This window comes from Heteronotia binoei, chromosome 14, assembly GCF_032191835.1.
Source record: "Heteronotia binoei isolate CCM8104 ecotype False Entrance Well chromosome 14, APGP_CSIRO_Hbin_v1, whole genome shotgun sequence".
NCBI lineage: Eukaryota > Metazoa > Chordata > Lepidosauria > Squamata > Gekkonidae > Heteronotia > Heteronotia binoei.
The window spans coordinates 44,781,754-44,809,501 of NC_083236.1; the positions used below are offsets into that span (position 1 = coordinate 44,781,754).

The following is a 27,748-nucleotide window of genomic DNA, read 5'->3' on the forward strand; positions in this document are numbered from 1 at the left end:
CTATCTCACAATAAGAAATAATATTCTGTCCAAAATCCACCTCCTTGCACATTTATATTCAAAACTTCTTTTTCTGCATTATACATTTGTATACTTACATTTATAGAGCATGTTTAAACTGTTTATCATTCTAAGTTTATCTCCTGCTTTTGTAAAAGACACTCCATTTCTCCTCAAATTTTGAGATAGCTCTGTTCCTCAAATAAGTTAATTTTACCATTATTGTATAATCAGCAAGTTTGTTTTCACATTCTTCTAAGCTTGGGCAGAGGTCTGTTTCTCATTTTGCTGCATAAATAATTCTAGCTGCTGTCTCCATATATTTAAATATCTCCCATTTTTGGACAATATTCCTAGTAGGAAATTTTTATTTTAATATATTCTGGATTTTTACATGTATTTCCAGCCAATATCTTTTTTGCAAGTCCACCACATATGGTAAAAACTTCCATCTATGTCTTGACATTTCAGTATTTTTCCTTGTGAATTTTTGTCCACTTTCTCAATATCCTTTGGAGAGAGAGAGAGATGGTAAAGGTACTGCCCTGTGCAAGCACCATAAGAACATAAGAACATAAGAGAAGCCATGTTGGATCAGGCCAACGGCCCATCAAGTCCAACACTCTGTGTCACACAGTGGCAAAAAATGTTATATACACACATACACTGTGGCTAATAGCCACTGATGGACCTCTGCTCCATATTTTTATCTAAACCCCTCTTGAAGGTGGCTATACTTGTGGCCGCCACCACCTCCTGTGGCAGTGAATTCCACATGTTAATCACCCTTTGGGTGAAGAAGTACTTCCTTTTATCCGTTTTAACCTGTCTGCTCAGCAATTTCATCGAATGCCCACGAGTTCTTGTATTGTGAGAAAGGGAGAAAAGTACTTCTTTCTCTACTTTCTCCATTCCATGCATTATCTTGTAAACCTCTATCATGTCACCCCGCAGTCGACATTTCTCCAAGCTAAAGAGTCCCAAGCGTTTCAACCTTTCTTCATAGGGAAAGTGCTCCAGCCCTTTAATCATTCTAGTTGCCCTTCTCTGCACCTTCTCTAAAGCTATAATATCCTTTTTGAGGTGCGGCGACCAGAACTGCACACAGTACTCCAAATGAGACCGCACCATCGATTTATACAGGGGCATTATGATACTGGCTGATTTGTTTTCAATTCCCTTCCTAATAATTCCCAGCATGGCATTGGCCTTTTTTATCGCAAACGCACACTATCTTGACACTTTCAGTGAGTTATCTATCATGACCCCAAGATCTCTCTCTTGATCAGTCTCTGCCAGTTCACACCCCATCAACTTGTATTTGTAGCTGGGATTCTTAGCCCCAATGTGCATTACTTTGCACTTGGCCACATTGAACCGCATCTGCCATGTTGACGCCCACTCACCCAGCCTCAACAGATCCCTTTGGAGTTCCTCACAATCCTCTCTGGTTCTCACCACCCTGAACAATTTAGTGTCATCCGCAAACTTGGCCACTTCACTGCTCACTCCCAACTCTAAATCATTTATGAACAAGTTAAAGAGCATGGGACCCAGTACCGAGCCCTGTGGCACCCCACTGCTTACCGTCCTCCACTGTGAAGACTGCCCATTTATACTCACTCTCTGCTTCCTATTACTCAGCCAGTTTTTGATCCACAAGAGGACCTGTCCTTTTACTCCATGATTCTCAAGCTTTCTAAGGAGCCTTTGATGAGGAACTTTATCAAAAGCTTTCTGGAAGTCAAGGTAAACAACATCTATCGGGTCTCCTTTGTCCACATGTTTGTTCACCCCCTCAAAGAAATGCAACAGGTTAGTGAGGCAAGATCTTCCCTTGCAGAACCCATGCTGAGTCTTCCTCAATAACCCGTGTTCCTGAGTCTTCCTCAATAACCAGTTGTTTCCAACTCCGGGGTGATGTCGCATCTCGACGTTTTCACGGCACTTTTTACAGGATGGTTTGCCATTGCCTTCCCCAGTCATCTATACTTTCCCCCCATCAAGCTGGGCACTCATTTTACCAACCTCGGAAAGATAGAAGGCTGAGTCAACCTTGATCCGACTACCTGAACCCAGCTTCCGCTGAGATTGAACTCAGGTTGTGAGCAGAGCTTAAGACTGCAGTACTGCAGCTTTACCACTCTGCACCATGGGGCTCCTTTGAAGTGATATACCATTTGAAAAACGTTTTATAGCAATTTTCTTTTTCTCTGGCTGTTGTTATGCCTGGACTTCTCCCTCAGGACTAGCCTAGCACCTTGAAAAAGATGATGGCAGACAACTTTCTTTCTTAGCATAGAATCACTCTTCCCTGGTCAGCAAATAGGATAAAAATAGGTCCTACAGTCACTTGGAATGCATGCTATCAAACATTAACCAGAGGTTTGTCTGGGAAAACTGATCCTAAAAGTGCATTGTGGAGGGGTCTGGTTTCTGGCAGCTCCCTTCCCTCTTTAAATCCATCAGTGTCAAAGACTTGACTTCTCAGAAAAGGCAGAAAACTAAGCAATTCTTACCTGACCTTTCCTGGTTACTCTAAATAAATACCTAGTAAAAACCATTTTAACCTCATAATCCTTTGTATAGAATTGTCTTGTTCCATCTCTTGGAGGTCACCAAACACAACAGATGATTTTCCATTTTCACATGTTACATTGCACTTGTTGGGGAAATTATGAAGCTTCCATGCTCAGGCCCATCATTTGACAATAGCCATCACCACATTGTTCTAGGAACAAGCATATCATAGCACAAAGGAGTGTCTCCATCTGTGTCTATGTGTTTGGATGTCCACTAACTTATACCCCCAAAGTAAAATTGATTACCCCCCCCCCTTCCTTGAATGAGACATTAGTTCGCCTCACTCATCTTCTCAGATTTCTGTTCTTTGGATAGGTAAATATTGTCCCATAGTATGTTCCTTCTTTGTCTCTATATAGCTACTCCCTTTTGTTTTCTGAACTTGTATGTGTGTTTATAGTAAAAAGGTAAAAGTAGTTCCCTGTGCAAGCATCAGTCGTTTCCGACTCCGGGGTGACACTGCTTTCACGTTTCCACGGCAGACTTTTTACGGGGTGGTTTGCCATTGCCTTCCGCAGTCATCTACACTTCCCTCCCAGCAAACTGGGTACTCATTTTACCAACCTCAGAAGGATGGAAGGCTGAGTCATCCTCGAGCCAGCTACCTGAACCCAGCTTCTGCCAGGATCGAACTCAGGTCGTGAGAACGGCTTAGAACTGCAGTACTGCAGCTTTACCACTCTGTGCCACGGGGCTCTTCAATTAATGATTTTATTTTAAAAAATAAAAACCGTTTCATTAATAGTTTGAGTTTTACTGAGGGGAAAATCCCAGTATACATAGGTGGAGGCCCTACTTATCCACCCGCCTTTTGCATAGCCCAGGTTTCCTTGCTGATTTCCCCCTCTAAACTCAGGAGGCCCTCACAACCACGTAGGGTAGCACTGTGGGCTTCAGTTCCTTTTCCCATAACCATTCCCATAGAATGCGTGTTTTGATGCAGAGTGGTTTCCAATGGGAGACCGCACAGGTGGGGACACGCATTTGTGAACTAACTCTCAGAACCTAGTTGCACAAAAGAAAAACACAGAGCCCAGCATGGCCTATTTGGAGACTGCGACGCTGTTACTGACTAAAGTAAACAGTTCTGATTAGAAGATCGAAACTGATGGATAATACGTTTCCTTGAAAATGGACAATATTGTAGCAATGATTAAAATATGCTGTATGCACTTTTGAAGCCATTGTAACTATGTGTGTGTCACTTTTTCCTTTAAAAAAACCTCTCAAGTCCTAGATGAGTTTCCCTATGCAACCACTGGGGGAAACATATTGTCTCAAATACGCACAAACATTTATTTTGCTGTGATTGTAAACGCTCCAAAACCTCTACAGCCTTTTAAACCAAATGAAAGATCAGGGCAAGATTGCAGCTCTTCGGAGCTACCAAGAAATCAAGACATTTAAGCATCATGCTATTCAACTCATTATAAAGGTTCTCTGATGCATATCTGGGTTTTTATCCATCCTGTATTCCAGCCCAGGGTGCGAACGCCTTCAAATCAAACCTGATGAACATTTCCTTCTGAGGATTACCTTTTGGCAGTCTCTCATAAACTTAGTCCCGCAACTAAAAGGAGAGTAATGATGTGCAGTAACTTGGAAATCATGCAGTTCTCCAATGAGAATAAATTAAGCACAAGCAGTTTTAAAACGGCTCGATTTAATCTAAGTATCCGTACTCAAGAGAGTGAGCCACAAGATGTCTTTACAAAGCAGGAGAAATTTAATGAAGTAGTGACAGAGAAGGAATGGCAGAAGGCCTCTGAGATACTGTGCTCTCTTTTTTTCTTCTTCACCCTGACAAACTGCATCCCATTAAATACCAGGCGCTTTTCATGAATGCTCACAACAGTTGAGTTTCACACATTACTTAGGATCATCTGTTCCAGAATGAATACATTGTAAGAAGTCAAACAACTACTACAATGTGCCTCACACATACATGTTTGGGACTAGAATTATTTACACTCACAAGAGATTATTTCAGTTCAAGCATATATTGGAGGCAGTGGCTGGAATGTCAATAAAAGGCAATATCCTAAAACATTTCTATGCATGCTTTGTCACAGGGTCACATGGCACCAGGAGGACCAATCAGAGAGGGGACCCAAGGGGGCCATTGGCCTAGGCCTCAAGCTGGGGTGGGGGGAGGAAGACCTCAAATGTACAGGTTTTGGGGGGAGGGCTGGCATTTGACAAGGTTCCCTACTTGTTTTGATACGCATTGTGTCTTTTAAAAAAATTGTATTTATAGTTAGGGACATCAAAAGCTGGAACAGGCCCAAGGCTCTTGGGACATCTAAAAGGGACTGGGGATGAATTCTTTTAAATGTGCTTAATATACAGCCATAGGGTGCTCTCTGCCACATGACATGCCTCGTTGTTAGAACCTTGCTCAAAATGGGATCTAACAGCCAAACCCCCATCAAGGACAGGTTTTGAACAGAAAATGTGCCCTTAAGACAGCAACTTATCCTGCATGTGATTACCCCCATACCATTGCTGCGCCTGCTACTGACTTCCATAAAAACTTAACTGGATAGGCTACTCTTGTTGCAAACTTTGTCAGAACTCCTTTGAAGCCAAGGTCCAACTAGGAATGGCTCCTAGACAGGTAAAGCACCTCCCTCTCCCTCCACTATCCATGAAGCGTTCTTTCTGTAACTGGGGGAAAAAGCATGAAACCAGGGATTCCCAACATGGTGCCCATGGTCACCCAGTGGGTTTACTGTTGGTCCATTTGTTTCTTTCCCCAAGGGTTTCCTCTACCTCTCTGGAGCAGGAGAACCCAGAAACAACGGACTTCACATTAGGAGGACGTTTAACTTGCAACTTCCCAACTTTTTGTGATTGGTCCCCCAGGGCAGCCATTTTCTGTCTGACCCTGGCCCGCAGCCATTTTGGTAATGGCACCCATATCCTATTCTCAAAATTCTAAAAAGTGCCCACAGGCTCAACAAGGTTGCTGAACACCTGCACTAAAGGCATCAACCAAACTCTCTCGACCCTTTCAACTCCGCTAAGAACAATGGTTACAGCAAGATATGGCTGCACGCATGTTTTTTCTCTGGTCCTTCAAGGCCCTCAAGCAGGCAGTGAAACAAGTTGTTAAAAAGATGGGGAATAGCTGTGGATTTGCAAGGTTTATTCAGAGTTAAGTCTAGACAGCCCAGCTACAAACCAGTCAAAGGGGCAGGGAGGAGGAGCATACAAGCCCATCAGTACCTATAGTTTGGCAGTTAGCCCCAACTGACATACAAGCCCAACAGATTGCTGCAGTGAAGGATGGTCTATGCTTCAGTTTGTTCTCTTGGAGTGACTTTGGGTAACAAGCTGCTGAAATAAGCTTCTCTCAAAGAACAACTTTCAGCGCATCCCATATGGCAACAAAGCTTTACCAGGCAACAGGTTGTAGTGTTATGAGGCCATCTAACTAGCTTCCTCAGGAGGTGCCCGAAGTCCTGGAAGAGCTGCCATCTTAAATCTGATTAGTAAATTTATTGTTAATCTGGATTATTATGGTTTTTAATGTTTTAATTCTATGTCTTTTATTGAAGCATGCAGGGGACAGCAGGATATCAATCAAATCATGCCCCTGCCAAGAAACACCACTGACATGATCTTGAGTAGAGACACTTGACTGTTTGATGGTCCCTATTCACACTAAGAGGGGTACTCAGGGGTAAAAAGCAGGATGGGGCAGTCGCCATTGAGATGCCAACCATGTAGCGAGAGGGCTCTGAGCAAATATTCTGCAATGCTGGAGTGTAAACCCAGTGTTTTTTAAAAAGTACCCTGTTTACCTTAAAGAGGGCATATATATGAACATATGAAACTGCCTTATACTGAATCAGACCCTGGGTCCATCAAAATCAGTATTGTCTACTCAGCGGCTCTCCAGGGACTAAAGCTGAGGTTTTTCACACCTACTTGCCTGGATCCTTTTTAGTTGGAGATGCTGGGGATTGAACCTGGGACCTTCTGCTTGCCAATCAGATGCTCCATCACTGAGCCACTGTCCCTCCCCTAGAGCCTTTAAACAAATACCTGTAAATTAATACCTATAAAGTGTTTAAACAAATTAATACCTGTAATCTGTATGCAAAGTTAAGACAACCCCCATTATGGAACTCCAGGGTACAGGATGGAATTCCATTCTGGTAAACTGGGGAACCGCTAAAAGGGTACATTTATTTTCTTTCAGGTTTTGTGTAATTTCTAAATGCCTGTGTGACAAGAGAACTGCAGACAATTTTGAATAAAAACACAATACCATTTGCCTATTCGTACACAGGTAGTTTTCAACCCTTTTAAAAACATGTACTTTTGTCTCTTTCTGGATTAAGGGCAAATAAGATTTTGAACATACATGTATTTCAGAAAGAATCTCTCAAAACTATCCATGAAATAGCGAAGTAACAGCAGCACATTAGAGATAATATGTCATCAGAATATAACAAAAATTGAAGGGGAATTTTTTAAAGTTTCTAGTCTCTCATTCAAGGTCAATAGTACACTACACATAAAAATACCTGCTATATATTGCAGCTGTCATAATCATTATTCACAGGGCTTTTTTGTAGCAGGAACTCCTTTGCATATTAGGCCACGCACCCCTGATGTAGCCAATCCTCCTACAGCTTACAGGGCTCTTAGTACAGGGCCCACTGTAAACTCCAGGAGGATTGGCTACATCAGGGAAGTGTGGCCTAATAGGCAAAGGAGTTCCTGCTACAAAAAAAGCCCTGGATCTGAGTCAAGGCTGAAGAGTGCAACAGACCTTCAACGTGTTCACCTGATTTCCCTCCAAAGATGTCACCCAACTGAGTGACCTTCAGATCTGTTCTTTCAACTGCTCCAAGTCCATGAAACAGTTCGGGGAATGAGTGGAAGAAATGTCTGAAATAGACCTCAGAAGAGAGGAGACAGAAGTATCTGACTGCCAAGCAGGCTTCGTTTTCCCTCGGGAAATTCTTCACGCTTATACCTCAAATTGCTTGGAAGAGTTATCAAAGGCCACACGGGGACTCAAAGTGGGGAATTCTTCCAGCAAGGAAGGGAAACTCTAGGATCCAGGACAACAGGAACAGTTCCTTTTCTGATTCCAGGTTGCATTCCAGATACATTTCAAAGGTCTTGCACTTAATGGTCTCGGGGCATCTCCTCCAACAGCACCTCACTGAAGCTCCTTCATGTTGCAAAAACCCCACCAGAGAAGAGGTAAACAGAGAGGACTATTAGGAGGAGGTGACAGAAGTCCCGTCATATATGCAGAGTTTACCACATAGCTCTGTTAACAGCTATGGGTACAGAATTCCTTTTCTGCATTAACACAGGCTACTTGATATATATATATTGTTCTATATTCTGTGCTATCTTTCAATAGTGCAAAAGCAGGAATTTATGCCAAATCCAATGTGTTATGGTGATTACTCTCCCCAGAAAAAGAACACTTGTGTTTTCTCCTTAGCGGGATATAACAGAATCAGAGGTGCCAATAGCAACAGCAATGACAGTGCACTCAAGACTGCGAGCAGCAGCACTTTGTAAAACGGGAGAGGATTCTTCAACACGTGGCAAAGCAGCTGGCAGTGGAGAGGGAAGGATTATCTGCCTCCTGACACAGCACCTCCTTGCTCAGATGAACCAGGAACAGAGCTCCAGCAGTCTCTGCTTCAAAAACAACTTTCTTCTATAGCTCACGCAGAATCCTCTCTGGTCTGTCTGATCTGGTACTCCTTAACAGTACCCCCATATGTTTGCAATAAATATATTATGATTTGAAACTAAAAAAAAAAAGTAACAGCTACGACCTTAGGACTGGGTTCTGCAAACAAACCACACAATAACATGTACACGTTTCTATAAGCACTGCCGCATGTCACAGGAGGTTAAGATTCGGTCCCGGTTTTTTTCGTATTTCTCAATCATAGCCTGCGTGTCTTGGTCAGCCTGAAGCACCTTTGAAGCAAGAAACCAGACGTAAGAACAAGGCTCCTGTAAGTTGACCTCAAAGACTTACGTAGTTAGGTTTAAAAACACACAAGAGAGCCAGTGCAGTGTCGTGAGTAGAGTGCTGGATTATTATCTGGAGGAGCCCAGGTTTAAATCCCCACTGTGCTATGGAAGCTTACGGAGTAACCTTTCAGCCCGGCCTACCTCACGGGGTTGCTGGGAGGGTAAGAAAGAGAAGGGGAGAATGTATGCTTCCCGGAGCTCCTTGGATAAAAAGTTACTGTGAGGGTAAAAAAAGAGAAAATGATATTGGATTGATACCCCCCCCCCTCCACTCTGAATCTCAGCGTCTCAGAGCAGTTCACGATCTCCTTTACCTCCCTCCTCCCCACAACAGACACCCTGTGAGGTTAGGTGGGACTGAGAGAGCTCTCCCAGAAGCTGCCCTTTCAAGGACAGCTCAATGAGAGCGAAGGCTGACCCAAGGCCATTCCAGCAGCTGCAAGTGGAAGAGTGGGGAATCAAACCCGGTTCTTCCAGATAAGAGTCCGCACACTTAACCACTACACCAAATTGAAGAGGAATATATGCTTTCCTGAGTTCCTTGGATTAAAAAAAAAACCTACATAAACATAATTATATCAACACCATGCCCTGACCTGGATAGTCCAGGCTAGCCTGACCTTGTCAGATCTCAGAAGCTAAGCAGAGTCAGCCCTGGTTAGTGCTTGGATGGGAGACCACCAAGGAAGTCCAGGGTTGCTACACAGAGGCAAGCAATAGCAAGCCCCCTCTGTTCCTCTCTTGCCCTGAAAACCTTACGAGGTCACAGTAAGTCGGCTGTGACCTGAGAGCACTTTGCATGCACCTCTGATGACTTATTCAGGAACGGCCACCGAGTCTAGTCAGCTGGCCATGACCCTCGTCTGCCTGTACTGGAACAAAAGGCTTCCAAAGGTGCGATGCCACCAAGACTTGTGGTTGTGACCTCATCAAGACTTCCTCCTGCCCTCTGCGAAGCCAGGGAAGCGCTCAACCATCCTTTTGTCTGGGCGTGTTGGGGGAGGATGGAATTAAACCTGCCAAAGGACATCTGCTTTCCACAAATATTATTCAATGCATCCTACTAAAGGCGACTTGAAACATTTGTTCCCCCACCAGCACCAATCAGGATTAAACACATCAAGGACACATACTTACGAGCACAGGACAAGGAACTTTAAACCGTGTTTGCTTAATGAGCCACTCCTCATAGAGTTGATGAATAGCTTCCAAATATTGCTATATTCCAGAAAGGGCGGAAGCAGAGAAAAGAAGCTTTTTAAAAGGGCGTCTTTGTAGCAGAAACACTTCAATTTGATTTAGACTGTAATTTAACCCATGAGCATTCTACAAATGATGAAACGTATGCAAAATTTTGCATTTGCTTTGGCTACCTCTTCCTGGAGTGGCTGCTATTTGAAACGCAAGTAAGCAAGAAACTTAAGGCTCTGCAAATGTTCCCTTTGTAGAGTAGCATTATGGAATAAAACGCTGCTGGTGCCAGCCAGCAATTCACATGCGCCAAATGCATGAGCCACTCTCAAGGGTGACTGTGTATCTTAAAGTAGAACAAAGTAGGAGTCAAGTTTCACCTTTAAGACCAACAAAGTTTTATTCAGAATGTAAGCTTTCGCATGCTCTAAGCAAACTTTATCAGACAAGGAATCAGGTACAGTGAGCACAGCTACATATAGCTGGCAGGCAGTGGTTTAGAATGCAAAATGGTACCAATTTAAAATCCAATGACAATAGTAAAATTAACAAATTGAACAAACCTTTGATCTGGGTAGCATGAGTGTGAGAAACCAATAAAACAGTAACACGTCTTAATATCTTAAAGGATTCATGCAGGAACTGGCCTGATCATCTGTTTACTGCCCCATCAAATGCTCAAAAATTAAACTGCTAATTTCATGAGTAGAAAATATGTCTTGATTTCTGCAGATAAGAAGAGTAAATACGCTTCGGAACAAGAATCCCCTTTCCTTTCCGAAAGACGACCAGTTTGTTACCCCCTCCATCCATTTCTGGGGACTTCCCACATCTTCAGGAAGAAAGGGGGCAATGCTGATACTGAAAAGAGACTGCAGCTCATTTAGTTCCTCTTTTGCCCAGGGAATGCACGCCTTTGGTAATAATGCTTCACGCAGCTCTATATGCTCCGTCTTTCCATCCTGGCTAACTTCTTGTGTCATCATCTTTCAAAGCCAAAGACAAGAATTCATCCCAAACTATGTCCAAAGACTTTCAACTCACCACCGGAATGACCTTTTCCTCTTCTCTGCATCTCCTTTTCAGCCTTTCGTAACATGTCTCAGGAGAGGTCTGCAGATAAACTGCCATAAAAATAAGATGTATCTAGCATGATTTTTATTCCACACGGTCTTGGGAAGGAGGTCTCAGGAAGAAAGTATATTTATGGCTGTTTAGAAACACCCAGCCCATCCCAGATCTCATTTATCAAAGAGGATGTCCCTTTTAGGAGCTGACGACATGTTTCGTGCAAGCACATCTCATGGGACCTTGGCACATTTTTAAGAAATAAAAGCAGCTTTAAGCTGAAAAATGAAAGTCAAGTGGAGAAGCAACAGGGCGGGAGGACAGAGGTGATTTACACTTTCTCTGCCTGTCCTATTTCTCCGCTTCAGATTGTTCTTTCCACAGCAGGGTTTACACAAGGGAAGGGAAGGAACTGGGGAGTGTAATTTGGAGGGCAGAAACAGTATGCAAGGAAAGGATTAACAGTCTTCCCAAGCTGCTTTTGTTGAAATAAAAAACATGGCCTACATGTGCACACAAGATGCTGAAAAAAGAATGTGTCGTTGAGTCACAATAGACTTGGAGGGGAGGTAAAGATCACATTCATGGGATGTGAAGATCAGAAGAGCCCTGCTGGATCAGACCAGTGGTCCATCTAGTCCAGCATCAATGCTGAGACCAGCTCCTGATGTTGCCTCCTGGCTCTGGGATTCAAAGGTTTAGTACCTCTGAACGTGGATGTTCCCCTCAGCCACAACTATCAGCCACTAACTGACCTATCCTCCGTGAATCTATCTAATCCCCTTTTAATTCCTGTGGCCACCAGCAGCAAATTTCACATTTTAATCACTCTCTGTGTAAATAAGTGTTTCCTTTTCTCCATCCTGAATCTACTGCCCATAAGCTTCATTGGATGCCCTTGAGTTCTAGTATTTAGGGAGAGGGAGAAAACTTTATCTTTGTCAACTCTTTCCACCCTATGCATAATTTTATAACGCTCTGTCACGTCTCCCCCTTAGTCATCTCTTTTCTAAACTAAAGAGTTCCAAGTCAAGAGATGTTCTGCGCCCTTCCTGTCTTTCATGTAGCAACCTCAGTCTTCCTCGATGGTCTCCCATCCAAGTACTGACCGTGGCCCACCCTGCTTCAATTCCAAGCTCTGACAAGTTCAAGCCAAGCTGGGCTATTCAGGCTGCTACATGACCAGCCCCTTGAAGACAAAACAAAATGTAGTCATGGCCAGGGACAGCCCTGCCACTAGGGAAACTAGGCAACTGCCTAGAGCGCTGGCCTTCTGGGGGTGCCGAATTGGGTGCCCCCCATGTGACTCGGTGATATTATCAGTTCGGGGGGGGGGGGGTGCCAGAAGTTAGCCTTGCCTAGGTTGCCAGACAATCTAGGGCCAGCCCTGGCTGAGGAACACCAGAACAAGCAACTGCTAACTATCTGGCTGTCAGGAACGGTACCTGGTTTTTTTCACAAATTATGCATATTACCTATTAAATCCATTGAAACATCCAAATTCTTGATGATCCACTCAAACCATTCTGTCAGTACTGCATAATCCACTTCTGGCATTTTCCCACTGCAACAAATAAGGGGAGGGGGGAACAAAAGAATCTGCATAATTGCCTTACATTTAGTAAAATGCAGCCCTTCATCTTGCTGAAGCAGCGCCCATGTGTTTATCCCCATCCCTCCAGAATCCACTCTATGACTTCTACCCGAACCCAGCACTCTGAGAAAGACAAAACTAATTCTTCAAGAACTGGCTAACACCTCAAATGTTCTGCCTCAAATCAAAAGACATTATAGAGATTTTGTTTCGGATTTTGCACACGCCAATATGGCTGGTTATAGCTTTCGTCTGGAAGATCTGCTGGCTTGAAGGCACCTTTAAGTAGCTCCATTTAAAAGTTACATGATGGTTTATATGTTAGTATGATGTATAAATGCACAAGTGCCTGCAACTTGGTGCATTAAGACAATTTACAAAAAGAAAATCTCTACTGTGCATTCTGGAGTCTTCCCTCATCTTCAAATTGATAAGGGCTGTTACAGATTCTCTTTAAAAAGGCTTAAGCTGTGGCTGATTGATATGGAACGTGTAATATCAATGAACCTGCAGCTTGCTGTATTGAATGAAACAAATCTCACATATCAATTGTCAGTTCTGCAATTAAACATGCATCCTACAGAAGCTGGCGGTCATAGTCAGAACCCAATACCGCCAGACTAGATTGAGATAGCGTACTAGTTTTTAACTTGATAAATGTTTTATGGTTTTATATGTTTTATGGAATTGATTGTTTTTATGATACTGTAAGCCGCCCTGAGTCCGCTTGCGGAGAGGGCGGGATATAAATGTAAAGTAATAAATAAATAAATAAATAAATAAAGGCGAAGGAGGCAAACAAGTCAATCAATAGGACAAATACACAGCCTTTAAAATTTTCAGTACATGCACGAACTATCTAATACAAAAGGAGAGGGAGGCAAAAACTGACAGCTTAAAGTCCAAATGAGGAAGCGATGCCAAAGCTATTAGATATATCTTGTTTTCCATATAGACTAACGAATGGGGAAACTTTTCAGATCAATTACTGCATGCTTAAATCTGCACTTTTCAAAAACCTAAACATAGTATTGCCTAAAATGACTGCGTTACACGGCTGCCACCTTGTGGCTTAAAAAAATAACTTTCCCCCTCATTTTCAAAAGAAGATCATAAATGCTCCAGTGCTGAGGATGGGAAGGAAGAACTGATCACCAGAGAGGGCTGTGTGGGCAGTTATGTCGTGCAACTAGCAACAGCTCAATTACATGCAGCAGACAGTCTTCATGCCATGCACATGATAGTGCAGACACAAAAAGGGATCCCAGCCCTAAAGCAAAGCAGGAACACGAAGAAACTGCAATGCTGACACAATAATGATCTATACCAGGGATGTCGAACTCATTTGTTATGAGGGCTGGATTTGACACAAATAAGACCTTGTCGGGCCGGACCATGTGTGTCATAAAATGTAATGCCAGGTAGAGGACATATAAACTGTATAAAGGGAGCACAGACAAATACTATTTTTTTTATCTTAAAACATTAGCACTCTTGCAATATTTTGTTTTACAGTCTGATGTGATCTCTTGCTATAAATTATTGCATCAAAAACTGCAGACAATGCCTGTGCTGTACCAATCTTGAATATGCTGTTCAAGTCTTGTTCAAGTGTGCACATCTCTAAGTTGCAAACCTACTTTTGATTTATTGACATTCATTACAAAGATCTCATAGTCAATGCTTTGAGCCTCAGACCCAGAGGAAAGCATGAAGCAGCTGGGCATTGTGAGCTTTTGTACATAAACTGCTTCATGGGCTGGTCAAGATTACGTGAAGGCACCATGGCACAGACTGAGGGCTATGTACTTGTCTGCAAAACTATAGTCTTCTCCAGAAAAAAAATACAACTCCTACGTGCCAGTGCAAGAACAGAGACAGCCATGTACAATGGTCAGTATCAGACTACTATCTGGAAAGACTAAATTCAAGATCCCCAATGAAAGGAAAATGTGAAAAAAATCAATGGAAATTGCTGGGTAAACACACACACATTCAGCCTAATGCTAGCTTGTTGTTATTTTTCTTCTAAATAGTTCACATACTTTCCTATTTAGAAAGACTGGATGGCACGAATACAATGGAAAAGATGAGAACCTAGCTGCACCCATAACAAGCCCAACAAATCTCCCTCCCTCTCTCTCTGTAGCAAGGCAAAAAAGCTCATACCTTCAATAAAACATCACTAGTCTTAAAAGTGTTCTTTGTATTTCTCCCGATGGTGAGGACTGGCCAAAGGAAGCTCTGGCTCTTTCCTTCCTTCCCCCAGGGCACGAGAGGGAGGAGCCTCAGCCAGGAAAGAAGAGAGGCTGGACTCAGTAGCTCTGCAGGGTGATTGAGACTGCCAAAATTACCCAGCAGAGCTATAGAGCTAGGCTCTTTCACTGGCTGAAGTTCCTCCTCTTTCCTACTCCCTTTGGGAAAAGGGAGGGGGAGAGGGAAGGAGCCAAGAAAGGCCGCTTTGCTAGCAGTCTGGTCGCTGGGGAGAACCACAAAATGGCGACCGAACACAGCAGGCAAGGGAGAATGAAGCAGACAACAGCCAGTTGCTGGAGAGTCTGATTGAAGCCCTCTGCCGGCTGGATCCGGCCCGCAGGTCACATGTTTGACACCCTGATCTATACAATATAAAATTGCTACTGCATGTATTATATAAACATAATGATTTGAGTTATTAACAGAGGCTTTTCTTCAGAAAAGGTATTTATTATGCACAATTACTGTTCAATATAAAGTACATTTAATCAAACTTGAATCGTCCCAGAAGACTCTGGGCAAAGTCCAGAAACAATGTCCAGATTCACTATGTCTTCAACTTTGCAGCCTTCTCCAGGAGACCACGGGAACTGTTCCGAAACCTCTGTATGTTCTGTAAGTGCTATTTGGAAAATAATTTTGGAAGCACATAAAACGCAAGTGACTCTTTGAGATGGACTTTGCTACTGCACTTCTGCACTTTCCAGCTCCAGTTGATGAAGGCTGTAAAAGCTCAAAACATCATAGTGAATCCGGACACAGTTTCGGGACTTTGCCGGGAGTCTCCAGGTTTTTCTGGGATGATTCAAGTTTGATTAAATTGACTACACATTGAACAGTAATTGTGAGTCATAAATAGCTTTTCTGTTTTCTTGAGCCATAGGGGGATGGTAATTGAGGATGTTATTGTATTTTGTACCACGTTATGTTTGAATCTCTCAATGTCAACTTTGTGCACAAGTTTTTAATCATTTATCTTATTATATTTGTTATAATAAGAGCCCTGTGGTGCAGAGTGGTAAGCTGCAGCATTGCAGTCCAAGCTCTGCTCACGACCTGAGTTCTGGCAGAAGCTAGGTTCAGGTAGTCGGCTCAAGGCTGACTCAGCCTTTCATCCTTCTGAGGTCAGTAAAAATGAGTCCCCAGCTTGCTGGGGGGAAAGTGTAGATGACTGGGGAAGGCAATGGCAATCCACCCCATTAAAAAGTCTGCAGCTGAAACGTTGTGATGCGACGTCACCCCAGAGTAGAAAACGACTGGTGCTTGCACCTTTACCTTTAAAAAAAAAAATTGTTATAATATTTTCAATGAAATCAGTATTTGGGGTTTAATAAATAAATAAGTAGCTTTTCTGAAGAAAAGTCTCTGTTAATAACTCAGTCATTACATTTACATAATGCACACAACTGCCATTTTATATTGTATAGATCTTTATTGTGTCAACTTGCACACGGTAGTGGCAGATGTCAGGCTACAACAGAACAATGTGGTTCTTTGTTCCTTATTTTAAGTGCATTCACCCAGATGAGATGAAGCTCAGGTCTGACACACACACCCCCGCCCCAAATCATCCAGTGGGGCTGCACTTCACGACATTTGAATTTTGCTCTTCTTTTAGAATATCTATATGGCACCTCCCCTCTTCAGTCTGATGCACTTGATTTGCATCAAACTTTTTAAAATTAGCTGCAGTTTCCTGCCAGTACTTATAATCTGATGCAATAAATTGGATAACCTAGTACGGTAGTATTTCCCAACGAGAAATGCAGAATAAACCAAATGTGAGTTTAGAGAGTGCAAGGCTTTCTGTGTGAAAATGAACACAGCTGAAGCAGACAAGACACTGGGTACTGCACCTCCGATACAGGTTTTCTACAAAGATGTACTTTGCGCTGTGGATTGATCTCTCCATCATTCTTATGGGAGAAGTCTGCAAAATTAACGGACAAGACAAGTTCAGTAATTTTAGTTTTCTTCGGATCCAATGGAGGAGAAAAGCTTTTTGCTGAATGTGACATGTCTCCTCTCAAGGACTTGGAGAAATGAATTCGCAATTTTTACAGCTGAGTGGTTAAAAAGAAATAATTCAAGCTTGTAGCAATACTTGTATAAATTACAGTTGTATGTAAACCACACAACACCACTACACCCATGAGCCCAAGAAAACAAAGAACTTTGTCCTGAAATAAATCTTAAAGACAGACCAGTTCTGCACTATGAAGCACAAGATACCAGTTCTCTAGAACTCTGACCTGGCTTTCTCACTGTGGCAGCAGCCACTACACGTGAAGCCCTGGGAGCGTTGGGACAACCAATGGAATCTCAGTCCACCCATTCTGAAATGGCCTTAATTCCCTGATGTCAAGTACAGAGGGAATGGCATGTGCCACTTACCAGAGAGTTAGCACAGTACAAAGGTTAGATCATCTGGGAGATCCCAGTTCCAATCCCACACTCTACCATGGAAGCTTGCTGGGTGACCTTGGACCAGTCATAGACTCTCAGCCTAACCTTTCTCATAGGGTTGCTGTTATGAGAATAAACTGAAGATGGCAAATGATGTAGGAAACCCCTTTGGATCCCCCAATGAGAAGAAAAGTGGGATTTAAGCCAATAAATTAGGAAATGAAGCTGTTTTCAAAGTGACAAGATGCCACAGCAGCTAAAATGGCAATGCAGGAGGAAGAAGAGGAGAAAGGAAGAAGAATAAGAAAGGAGAGGAGGGGATTGGATATATACCCCACCCTTCACTTGGAGTCTCAGAGCGCTTTACAATCTCCTTCCCTTCATCTCCACACAACAAACACTCAGCATGGGAGGTAGGTGGAGCTGAGAGACCTTTGAGAGAACTGCTCCTGAGAGAACCGCTGAGAGAACTTGTGACTGGCCCAAGGTCACCCAGCAGCTGCATGTGAAGGAGTGGGGAATCAAACTCATTCTCCACGATTAGAGTCCATGCTCGTAACCACACCAAATTAGCCCTCTATAGGAGTGGACAATAATACTAATTGAAGGCCTAACTATTCATTTTGGGTTTTTCCCCTCAAGTCTTCCCTGGGCCCTACACAATAAGAATTTCAGCCCATGGGGTTGTCTACAGTAATACAGGCTAAATGTGAGCAGAGGCAATTCTGTTAACCTAGAAACATCGCTCTCATTTGGGATATTAAATTCAGAATTATCAACAAAACCTTCCAACGTACCATTGGCCTTGTGTGCTGGTCCAACATGGTAAGCTGCACGTAAGTCTGTAATGTTAAGCCCCACCGTGAGGCATCTTGGTACATTAAGCCCTATAGTCAAGAGAAACAACATTATCGTGATCATTTTGATTAGCTAGGCCCATCCCATTAAGACAGGATGTGGAAGTGTATGTAATGAAAGCTCCTTATAACACAGTGACCAAAGCAACAAGAGTGCAGGCAGCAGGAGGAGTGGGTTTTGTGGGTTTTAAATCATCGCAACCCACATTAGGTTTAAAAAAGGCACAACTGCACAGGACAGTGAGGGGTTCCTCCTTGTAACTCACCAGAGGGTTATGCCCACGAACATTCCTCCATTTAGACACTGGTTCAGTCAACACCTGAGTTCAAAAAGAAAGAGTAATTCAATGCATCTGCTTCTCCCCAACCCATACAGATCAGTTTTCAACAGCTGTGATGAAGTCTAATTTCTCCAGGCTAGATAAAACCATACAGGAAATTCAGCCATACCCCAGGAGGGACAACATACAAGTTGAATTAAGAACACAGCACGCCTTGCGCTGACAGAGGATAGGCTGTGGTCCACTGGTGGACTACTCGTGTTTGCTCAGTGCTTCCTGGGGTTCTTGTACAGAATGTTGGTTTAGGTGTATCTGATCCAGTAAGCATTTCCAACATTCTCAGGCAAGAGCACCCACTTAAGACCACCATGCAAATTACACCATACCTTCGCATGTCGTAAACATTCTGAATATGGGAACACTTGTAAACATGTCATGCTTCCGGAGTCCAACCACAAAGAGGGTCACCAACCTCCAAGCAGCAGCCAGAGATCTCCCACTATTACAACTGATCTCCAGGCAACAGTGATCGGTTCATCTGGAGAAAACGGCTGCTGTGGGAGGTGGACTATATGGCATTATACCCCACTGAACCCCCTCACCTACCCAAACCCCACCCTCTTTAGGCTCCATCCCCAAAATCTCCAGGTATTTCCTGACCCAGACCTGGCAACCCTAACCACAGCCCACTAACAGCCATCTCATCTCACAAATGCAGAGAATTCTCACATATCCTGAATGTATGCAGGGCTTTTTTTTTGTAGCAGGATCTCCTCTGCATATTAGGCCACACACTCTTGATGCAGCCAATCCTTCAAGAGCTTACAGGGCTCTTAGTACAGGGCCTACTGTACACTGCCTCAAGGCAGACCAAATGTGCACTGTACACTGCCTCAAGGCAGACCAAATGTGAGGGAATTAGGGATAGGCTGCAAGGCTTTCGCGAAATATTTTGCAGATAAAATGACGTCGCTCCGCCAGGACCTGCCTATCACTTTGCATACAGTACAGGAACTTGAGGCTCTATGCCTGTCTTCCGATTTCGTTCTGGATCGCTTCGACCCGCTCAGCCTGGAGGAAGTCGACGGAATTCTCTCTTCTGCACGCCCAACAACTTGTGATTTGGACTCTTGGCTGATTAAATCCTGCCAAAGGGATCTTAGATGTCCTTTACGGGACATCATAAATATATCCCTTTCCGAGGGGCGCTTTCCAACACCCTTGAAAGAGGCTATGGTCCGCCCCCTCTTGAAAAAAAGTACAGCACACCCGGCCGAATTGGCAAATTACCGACAGGTCTCTAATTTACCGTTTCTTGGTAAAATTATTGAGAGGGCAGTGGTGTTGCAGTTGCAGGATTTTCTGGATGACGCTTCCATCCTAGACCCTTGCCAGTCCAGCTTTCGCCCAGGTCATGGGACGGAGACAGCGCTGGTCGCCTTGGTAGATGACTTCCAGCGGCATCTGGACCGAGGCGGCGTGGCGGTGCTGATGTTATTAGATCTGTCGGCCACATTCGATACGGTTGACCATCGGCTACTGACCCGCCGCCTAGCCCTACAATGGCTTTCCTCCTTCCTCAAGGGTCGGGGACAAAGGGTGGCAATCGAGGGTGAGCTGTCCCAGAGGCACACACTAGATTGTGGGGTGCCGCAGGGAGCAGTTCTCTCCCCGATGCTATTTAACATCTATATGCGCCCCCTTGCCCAGATTGCCCAGAGGTATGGGCTTGGGTGTCACCAATATGCAGATGACACCCAGCTCTATCTGCTAATGGATGGCCAGCCTGACTGCGTTCCAGAGAATTTGGACCTGGCATTGCAGGCCGTGGCAACTTGGCTTAGGCTGAGTGGGCTGAAGCTGAACCCGACGAAGACAGAGGTCCTTTGCGTGGGCCGTGGCGCCCTGGGGAGGGAAACACCTCTCCCGGTTTTTGACGGTGTGCCTCTGAAAGCGGCGCACCGGGTCAAGAGCTTGGGAGTCCTACTGGAGCCTTCATTATCAATGGAGGCCCAGATAGCAGCCGCTGCTAAGTCGGCGTTTTTCCACCTGAAGCAGGCAAGGCAGCTGGCTCCCTTCCTGGAGCGCCGAGACCTAGCAACAGTGATCCATGCAACGGTCACCTCAAGATTGGATTACTGTAATGCCCTCTACATGGGGCTGCCTCTGTGCCGAACCCGGAGGTTGCAGCTGATGCAGAACGCGGCGGCTAGGCTGATATTGGGGCTCCCGAAATGGGAGCACATACAGCCGGGGCTACGCGAACTGCACTGGTTGCCAGTTACTTACTGGGTTCATTACAAAGTGCTGGTTATTACCTTTAAAGCCCTATATGGCCAAGGACCTGCCTACCTGAGGGACCGTCTCTCCCCATACGAACCCCAGAGAGTACTGAGGTCAGCAGGGAAGAACCAGCTGACTATCCCTGGACCAAAGGAGGCCAAACTATAAAATACCTGTACACGGGCCTTCTCCAACGCAGCTCCACACCTATGGAACCAGCTTCCGGAAGAAGTACGAGCCCTGCGGTGCCTTGACCAGTTCTGCACGGCCTGCAAGACCACCCTTTTCAGGATGGCCTTTGCTGGCTGAGAGACTGTTGTTGGGTGACTTTTGCTACTATCATTTTATAAATGGAATTAGCACCTGGAAATCTGTATTGTATTTGGTTAATTGGAATGTTTTAAAGCTAATGTGATTTTAAACTTTGTATAACTATATGAAAATGTTGTTAGCCGCCCTGAGCCCGCTTCAGCGGGGAGGGCGGGATATAATAAAAAAAATTTCTTATTATTATTACTGTAAGCTCCAGAAGGATTGGCTACAGCAGGGGTGTGTGGCCTAATATGCAAAGGAGTTCCCGCTACAAAAAAAGCCCTGAATGTATGCATTCCACTGCACTGTGCAAAAGACTCTACACACTGGGCCACTAGCCCAGTATTGGCTTAGAATAGGACTTGTTGGACCTTTTTCCTAAAACAAATGAAAGAGATGGGAGTAGGAAAGAACTGCTAAGCTAGTGGCTCTGCATGTTCCATACTCCTCAGCAGCTTCCAAGATTCACCCTATAGCTGTGGAAAGAGGGCATCTTGAAATTACAAAAAAAAAACCCAAATTCAGATCATGGAAGCTTCAGATCCAGCATGCTTAAAGCTGAAGCCAGACTGAGGATGAGTTTTTACTGTGTTAAGGCCACGTCTAAGTTGTAGAACTTCATAAGTTCACCTCCTTGGTGAAAACAAGGTCCAGAATCAAGCCCCCAAAGGAAAAGGTATGTCAAAATTTGGTGGCATACAGAGAAGTTTCAAATCCAATCACCTCAATGTCAGAATTGTTGGCAAAATAATCCAGGCATGTTGTTTTTCCACTTGCAATGTTCCCTTCAATGCAGATCTGGGGGAACAAACAATACCAAGGTTTCAGAACTGAATGAAAAGCCTGTAAATTAGTTTCAATTCTGTCACATTGTTTTATTAGTTATGTTTTAAATCTTGTTAATAGTTCTGTATTTTACTATGGTTTTTTAAGTGTTTTAATTTTTTATGGCTAGAAGTAAATTGTATACTTTGGGGGATTTGCTGGGTTGCTATGGCCTATAGCTACAACAATAAAATACTTTGAACTGTAAATTAGGCAACAAATAACAGGTGACAAACTCTGTGGGGAGAAACTGGTAGATGTAATCCCCTCTGCATACGTGCCCAACAGTACCAAGGCAAAAGATTTCCCTCCCCTTGGGAATCTATACATGTGTAAAATTTAAGAGTTTGAGGGTTTGTTAAAAACCATGGGGTAACAAAGGTCTCTTACTTACAAACGTCTTTTTCTCTTTTCCATTTGCCAGGTGTTTATCTTAAAAATAATGAGAAAGTACTTAAATTATTGTGCATCTGAGCTGTGACAGTTATTAATTTGAGTCAGCAAATAATTTTAAATTCTATTTCAATCTCCTGCTGTGTGAGATTCATTTTACATTTATATTTTGCATTGCAGGGACAAATTAAGTATTCTATATTTGTTATTGAGGTTACTTTAGAAGATTTCGCCACTCAGAGTCTTGGGTTTTATGGACCATTGTGCAAAGCCCCAAAAGCAAGCTGAATCATGCATAAGTACTGTTGTAACACCACAATGCTGCAAGACACAGCTGGGGGGGATATATCCTGCCCTTTTAACAGAGGTTTAATGTGCAGAAATGGACACTTAAAACTCTTCATGGCATGGCGCATCACCCAGTAAATAACATTCCAATAACCCTCTGTTAAAAAAGCAAGACATTTTTTTCCTCCAGGCTGTCAGCAACCAAACATAGAGCCAATGCTCCCACCCAGCTGTAAATCACAAAATCCTACACAAGCTGGATGTGGGCAGACAGGAGTTGAGGAAGAGCCAGGATATACCACGAGCCACACTATGCACAATGCTCTCAACATCAAGAGGAACAACGGTCCTCTATACAGTCTGTAGCCATACAGAGAAGCAACAATATCAAGGCCACTAACCCGAGCAGATCTCATATTGCTAACTATGATTCAAACAGGAAGAGAGGGACGTGGTATAATCCTCTTACGGTGCTGTATCCTCAGTGCTGGTTTCTAAATATTCAACATGCAGACTTGAGCTGGATAGCCTAGGCAAGCCCTATCTCATCAGATCTCAGAAGCTAAGCAGGGTCAACTCTGGTTAGAACTTGGATGGGAGACCTCCTTGGAATACCAGCAGTTGGGAGGCAGAGGCAGGCTTTATTCAGCCACCTCCCTGAATATCCTCCAGGCCCCCAGTAGGGGTCAGTCACCAGAGGTTACCATGACTTCCAGGTGCACATGCACACTTACATAAAAATACCACCAAAAAATCAACACGCACAGAAATTTTTATTTCTGCAAGGGGTGCCTTTCCAACAAGATCTTCTCCATAGGCCTTCTGAAATGGTTCAGGCCTATGAGAGGTCACAAGCATTTCTAAAACACCAATTTAAAGCAGCTTCACACTGATTAAATGGTTGGGGGGGGGCCCTGACAAAGGAACTAGGGTTGCCACCTTCCAGGTGAGGTCTGGAGATTGTTTGGAATTACACCTGGTCTCCAGAGGACAATGATGGGCTCCCCTGAAGAAAACGGCTGTGCTGGATTCTATGGCGATAGCCTCCTGGAGTTCCTCCCCTCCCTAGGCTCCACCCCAGATCTCCAGGAATTTCCCCAACCAGAGATGACAACCTTAAGGAACCCCAGATAGTCTCATTCTATGAAGACCTAAAGAATCTCCATCCAAAGAATCTCAGGACTCTCACAACTACAGCTCTCCAAATTTCTTCTGGGGTGAAGTTCAACTGCTTGTGCAGCCATGGCCCTGTGTTGGTTAATTAAAAATAAACAGTTTGATACCTTGTGTACTTTACACTTTGCAATAACAAGAAGACTTACTGTTACTTAGAAAACATGTTACTGCATCTAACAGACTGCATGCTCTCAGCCAGCAGGCAGAAGACAACAGTCAGCAGAAGAGCACAGAACCTTCAGAAGAATGCAAATAACTTGCTTCAAAACAGTCAATAAAAACAGATAAAATACATCCTCATTATATCTCTACCAGCAGTTTCCTCATGTCAGCTCACGTATCTTATATGCTTAGTTACAGCCTACTTAACATTTTACTTTGCTTTTACATATAGCAATACTTTGACTTTCTAATACCTATAGCAGGGGTGGCCAAACTTGCTTAATGTAAGAGCCACACAGAATAAACGTCAGATGTTTGAGAGGTGCAAGACATGAATGTCAAAAGGAAGGAAGTTGAGGGGGAAGAGGGGGAAAGAAAGCAACTTTCAACTTGAAATGCATTTTCCAAGCTACCGGCTGGCTTGGAGAAGTGATTTAAAGAGATAAATGCCTTCTCCAAGCTGGCTGACAGAATGGTGGAGACTTCAAGAGCTACACGATACGTGTGAAAGAGCCACAAGTCACTCCCAAATCACAGTTTGGCCACCCCTGATCTAGAGTGTTGTTGTTGCCTCTAACACCCTGCCTCCTGCATACAAGTCCCAGGAAAAATACTGGAGGGGTCAACAGATTTCAGCCTATATATCATACTCCTTTTCTAAGTTCCAATATCTATCCCTGAAGAAGTCACCAGAAAATTTAGGACAGCTGAACTACACATAAAGTGAGCTATAATTTCACTTAGGTCAAAAGAAGAACCACATGCCCAAGACTACCATACTTTGTTTTAAAATGCATACTTCTGAGGCACGCTTGTTTGTTTAAAAACAACGGAAACCATTCTTTAGCTAACAGTTTGTCATATCAAACAGAATGATGTACACGGCAGGTCAGACTATTCAAAGAATTTTGCAAAGGTTTCCTGAACTTCCAATGCAATTACCACTCAGAACAACATATTTTAAAAAGATATATAAAATAACCTGCATTTCAAACAACTCTAAGCTACTAGGCAATTCTCTTGTTTATTCTGATGTAGGCCACCATGAGCCTTGCTTGCAGGGAAGGGCAGCCTAGAAACTAGAGGTGTAGCTGCTCAATGCATCTGAATTGATCTTGAAAAATGAAACGTTTCTCTCTAAAGCCTACACACACACTGCTGAATTTTGAAGAAAATGAAGACGTTATTTCTGATTAGAAACATACACAAGCTTTAAGCCAGGGGTGTCAAACATGTGGCCTGGGGGCCAAATCATGCCCCCCCCCCCCCGAGTGCTCCTATCAGGCTCCACCATGAGCAACTAGGTCTTGTCTGCTTCCTTCTCCCTCTCTCTTACTTCCTTCTGCATCACAGCGTGCTTTGCCAGGCTTACTCAATTGCACAGGAGCTACAGAGCAAAACTTCTGTTTTCTCCATTGGTTGAGGCTCCTCCCCATCCTGGTCCCCTGGGGAAGGAGGGAAAGAGCCAGAGCTTCCTTTGCCCAGTGGGAGAAACACAAAGAAAACATCTTTAAGACTGAATGCTAATATTTTAAGCATGTTTTATTTTAAGGGTTTAAAAAAAAAAAAAAAGAACATCTTTAATTGTGTTTGTGTCCTTTATAAAGTTTATATCTCTGCTACCTAATCTTAAACAGGTACATGCATGACCCAATCCCACATGGACCAGCCCTGCCCGATAAGGTCTCATTTATGTCAGATCCAGCCCTCATAACAAATGAGTTTGACACCCCCGCGTTTAGGCTGATAGCAGCCACTTAGCCAAAAGCAGTCTTACTCTTGCAAATCTAATATGCAATTTTCTAAAAAGCCATCCAGGGCATTTTTAGATACACAGAGGGACCAGAAAGTGGGGCAGAAGGAGAATCATTTGTCAGTGTTGTAGAACGTATATGTGGACTGGGGGAGGGGGTGCAGATTGTCAGCGAATCAAGAGCCAAGGACTACAGTGCAATAAACGGTGGCTGCAATTAAAATGCATGGGCAAAACCAACACTAAATGTAAACTATCTATAAATATTACGCATTTTAACAGGGAATTCTTGAGCGTCCTGGGATTATATTCAGGATGCTTTGACATGCATTTAATAAAGAAGCTGCTACCAGACATATAAGCGGCGACGTCCTCATGGGAATCAGGCCTGCATCGGCCGGGCTTCTTTGTCTGCGGAGAAGTCCTCGGCCTGGCCTTCCAGCTATCGAAACCGAAAGCAGGCTGAGCCCCTCGGATGCTTCGGGAGCCTAGCAAGAGCCGGACGAAGAGCGGTTGCCACGGCCGCATGGCCCATGTCCTGCATAAAGCAATTGCTGCTAGTGTGCAAAACCAAGCGAGCGACGCTGCCGGAGCTTCCTCGCTTCCTTCCTTCTGGAGCAGCAAATGTTTTGCTTCCTGTGTGTAAAGCTGAGCGCCCCGCACCGGCAAGCGAGAAACGTGCTAGGAGAGAGGCGGCCTTAAAGGCGCAGAGTTTCCCGTTAGATAGGAAGCCGGCTGGGTTTGCTCAGCAGGGAGGGCTGACTCTCGCTCAGCAAAGTGTCCTTAAGCATGCAGCTTCATTTTCGTTTGGTTAATTCTTCCCGACGCACCCCTTGCAACTAGGGCTGCCAATCCCCAGGTGGGAAACTAAGTGAAAACCGTGTTAGGAGAATTAAAGTTAGACCACTAGTTATTGTTACTCAGAAGTATCATCATAATTATTACTCACAATCTTGAAGTGGCACAGTGTACAATTACTTTTTTGCGAACACACAAACAATGGCTCTGTAGACTGTACAAAATTTTATACAAATATATACATACAAAGTCCACGGACACAGGAATGATAATTTGCACACAATTAATTACAAAGGTGTGCCAGAGTGTCTTTCCCAGAAAATGCAATATGTAACACGTTTCCGGTAAAAATACACGTGTTTCAATGGCGACTCTCTTCGGCTGACAAAAGCTAATTTTTCTGGAACTAAATATAAAAAATAATATAAGGAAAAAAATAATGCCTCACTCTCAATAACAGTTGCAACATCAAACATTTTGGTCAATTAGAACTCACCCACGGCTCAGATCATTATGTGTGTATGTCAATGTCAATGTGTGTAGTCAATCCTCAGGTGGGGGCAGGGGATCCCCCGTTTAGAGGCCCTACCCTTGCTTCAAGGTCGTCAGAAAGCACAGGGGGAAAATGTCTGCTGGGCACTCCATTATTCCCTATGAAGACCGATGCCCATTGAGAATAATGGAGAATTGATCCCCATGTATCTGGGGCTCTGGGAGGGGGCTGTGTTTTGAGGTAGAGGCACCAAATTTGCAGCATAGTATCCAATGTTTCTCCTCAAAACACCCTCCAAGTTTCAGAAGGATTGGACCAGGGGGTCCAATTCTATGAGCCCACAAAAAAGGTGCCCCTATCCTTCATTATTTCCAATGGAGGAAGGCATTTAAAAGGTGAGGGGTCCCTTTAAATGTGATGGCCAGAACTCCCTTTGAAGTTCAGTTGTGCACTAGTCACAACCTTGCTCCTGGTTCCACCCCCAATGTCTCCTGGCTCCGCCCCTGAAGTCCCCAGATATTTTTTTGAATTGGACTTTGCAACCCTACATGAAACTGGATTCCTTGAATTGTGAAAATGGCACAAACGTGCAACGCGCATCAACTGGCGTTTTTGCAAGCCCAGCTGCTTTTCCCTGTGAGCAAAAGCCAATGGATTATCCTGGCACTTGCTTCCAAGTAAACATGCAGGGGATCGGACCTCTCAAACTCTTCCCTGCTACTTGTGGCTGCATGTGGAAAGCAAGAACAGACTTAGTTGCAAATGTAAATATGTATTTTAGTCGGAGGTCAGATTTTCCTGTATACAAATCAATGCTGGTGTTTTCAATGGGGACCTCTTCTTCTGACTACCTGCCTGAATGTTCATAAGCGCAGACATACTGCACAAAGGCAAAAAAGTAAAAGTCAGATCTACACAGATCCTCATGAATTCATATAATTTTTGAAACGAAATAAAATCACCATTGTACTGTAGAAAATATCTTAGTCTATAGGCAGCACAACAAAA

The 27,748-nt window shown here is 43.8% G+C and overlaps 1 protein-coding gene across 2 annotated transcripts; it reads right to left on the reverse strand.

Annotated features, from left to right (window-relative positions):
- Positions 1–6,688: 6,688 nt before the first annotated feature.
- Positions 6,689–26,118, reverse strand: TK2 (thymidine kinase 2). 2 transcript variants are annotated; one of them, XR_009556197.1, is made up of 11 exons: positions 25,800–26,117; positions 22,072–22,109; positions 21,576–21,650; positions 18,243–18,296; positions 17,917–18,006; positions 16,570–16,643; positions 12,339–12,427; positions 10,840–10,919; positions 9,742–9,822; positions 7,675–8,547; positions 6,689–7,175 (listed from the first exon to the last, which is right to left on the reverse strand). XR_009556197.1 is itself a non-coding variant. In XM_060254317.1 (10 exons), the coding sequence occupies exons 1-10, from the start codon at positions 25,975–25,977 to the stop codon at positions 8,449–8,451; spliced, it is 858 nt and encodes a 285-aa protein (XP_060110300.1). In that variant the 5' UTR covers positions 25,978–26,118; the 3' UTR covers positions 6,689–8,448. The 2 variants fall into 2 exon arrangements, 1 of the variants encoding a protein (XP_060110300.1); XM_060254317.1 differs by having other exon boundaries at positions 6,689–8,547; positions 25,800–26,118.
- Between the last annotated feature and the right edge of the window lie 1,630 nt (positions 26,119–27,748).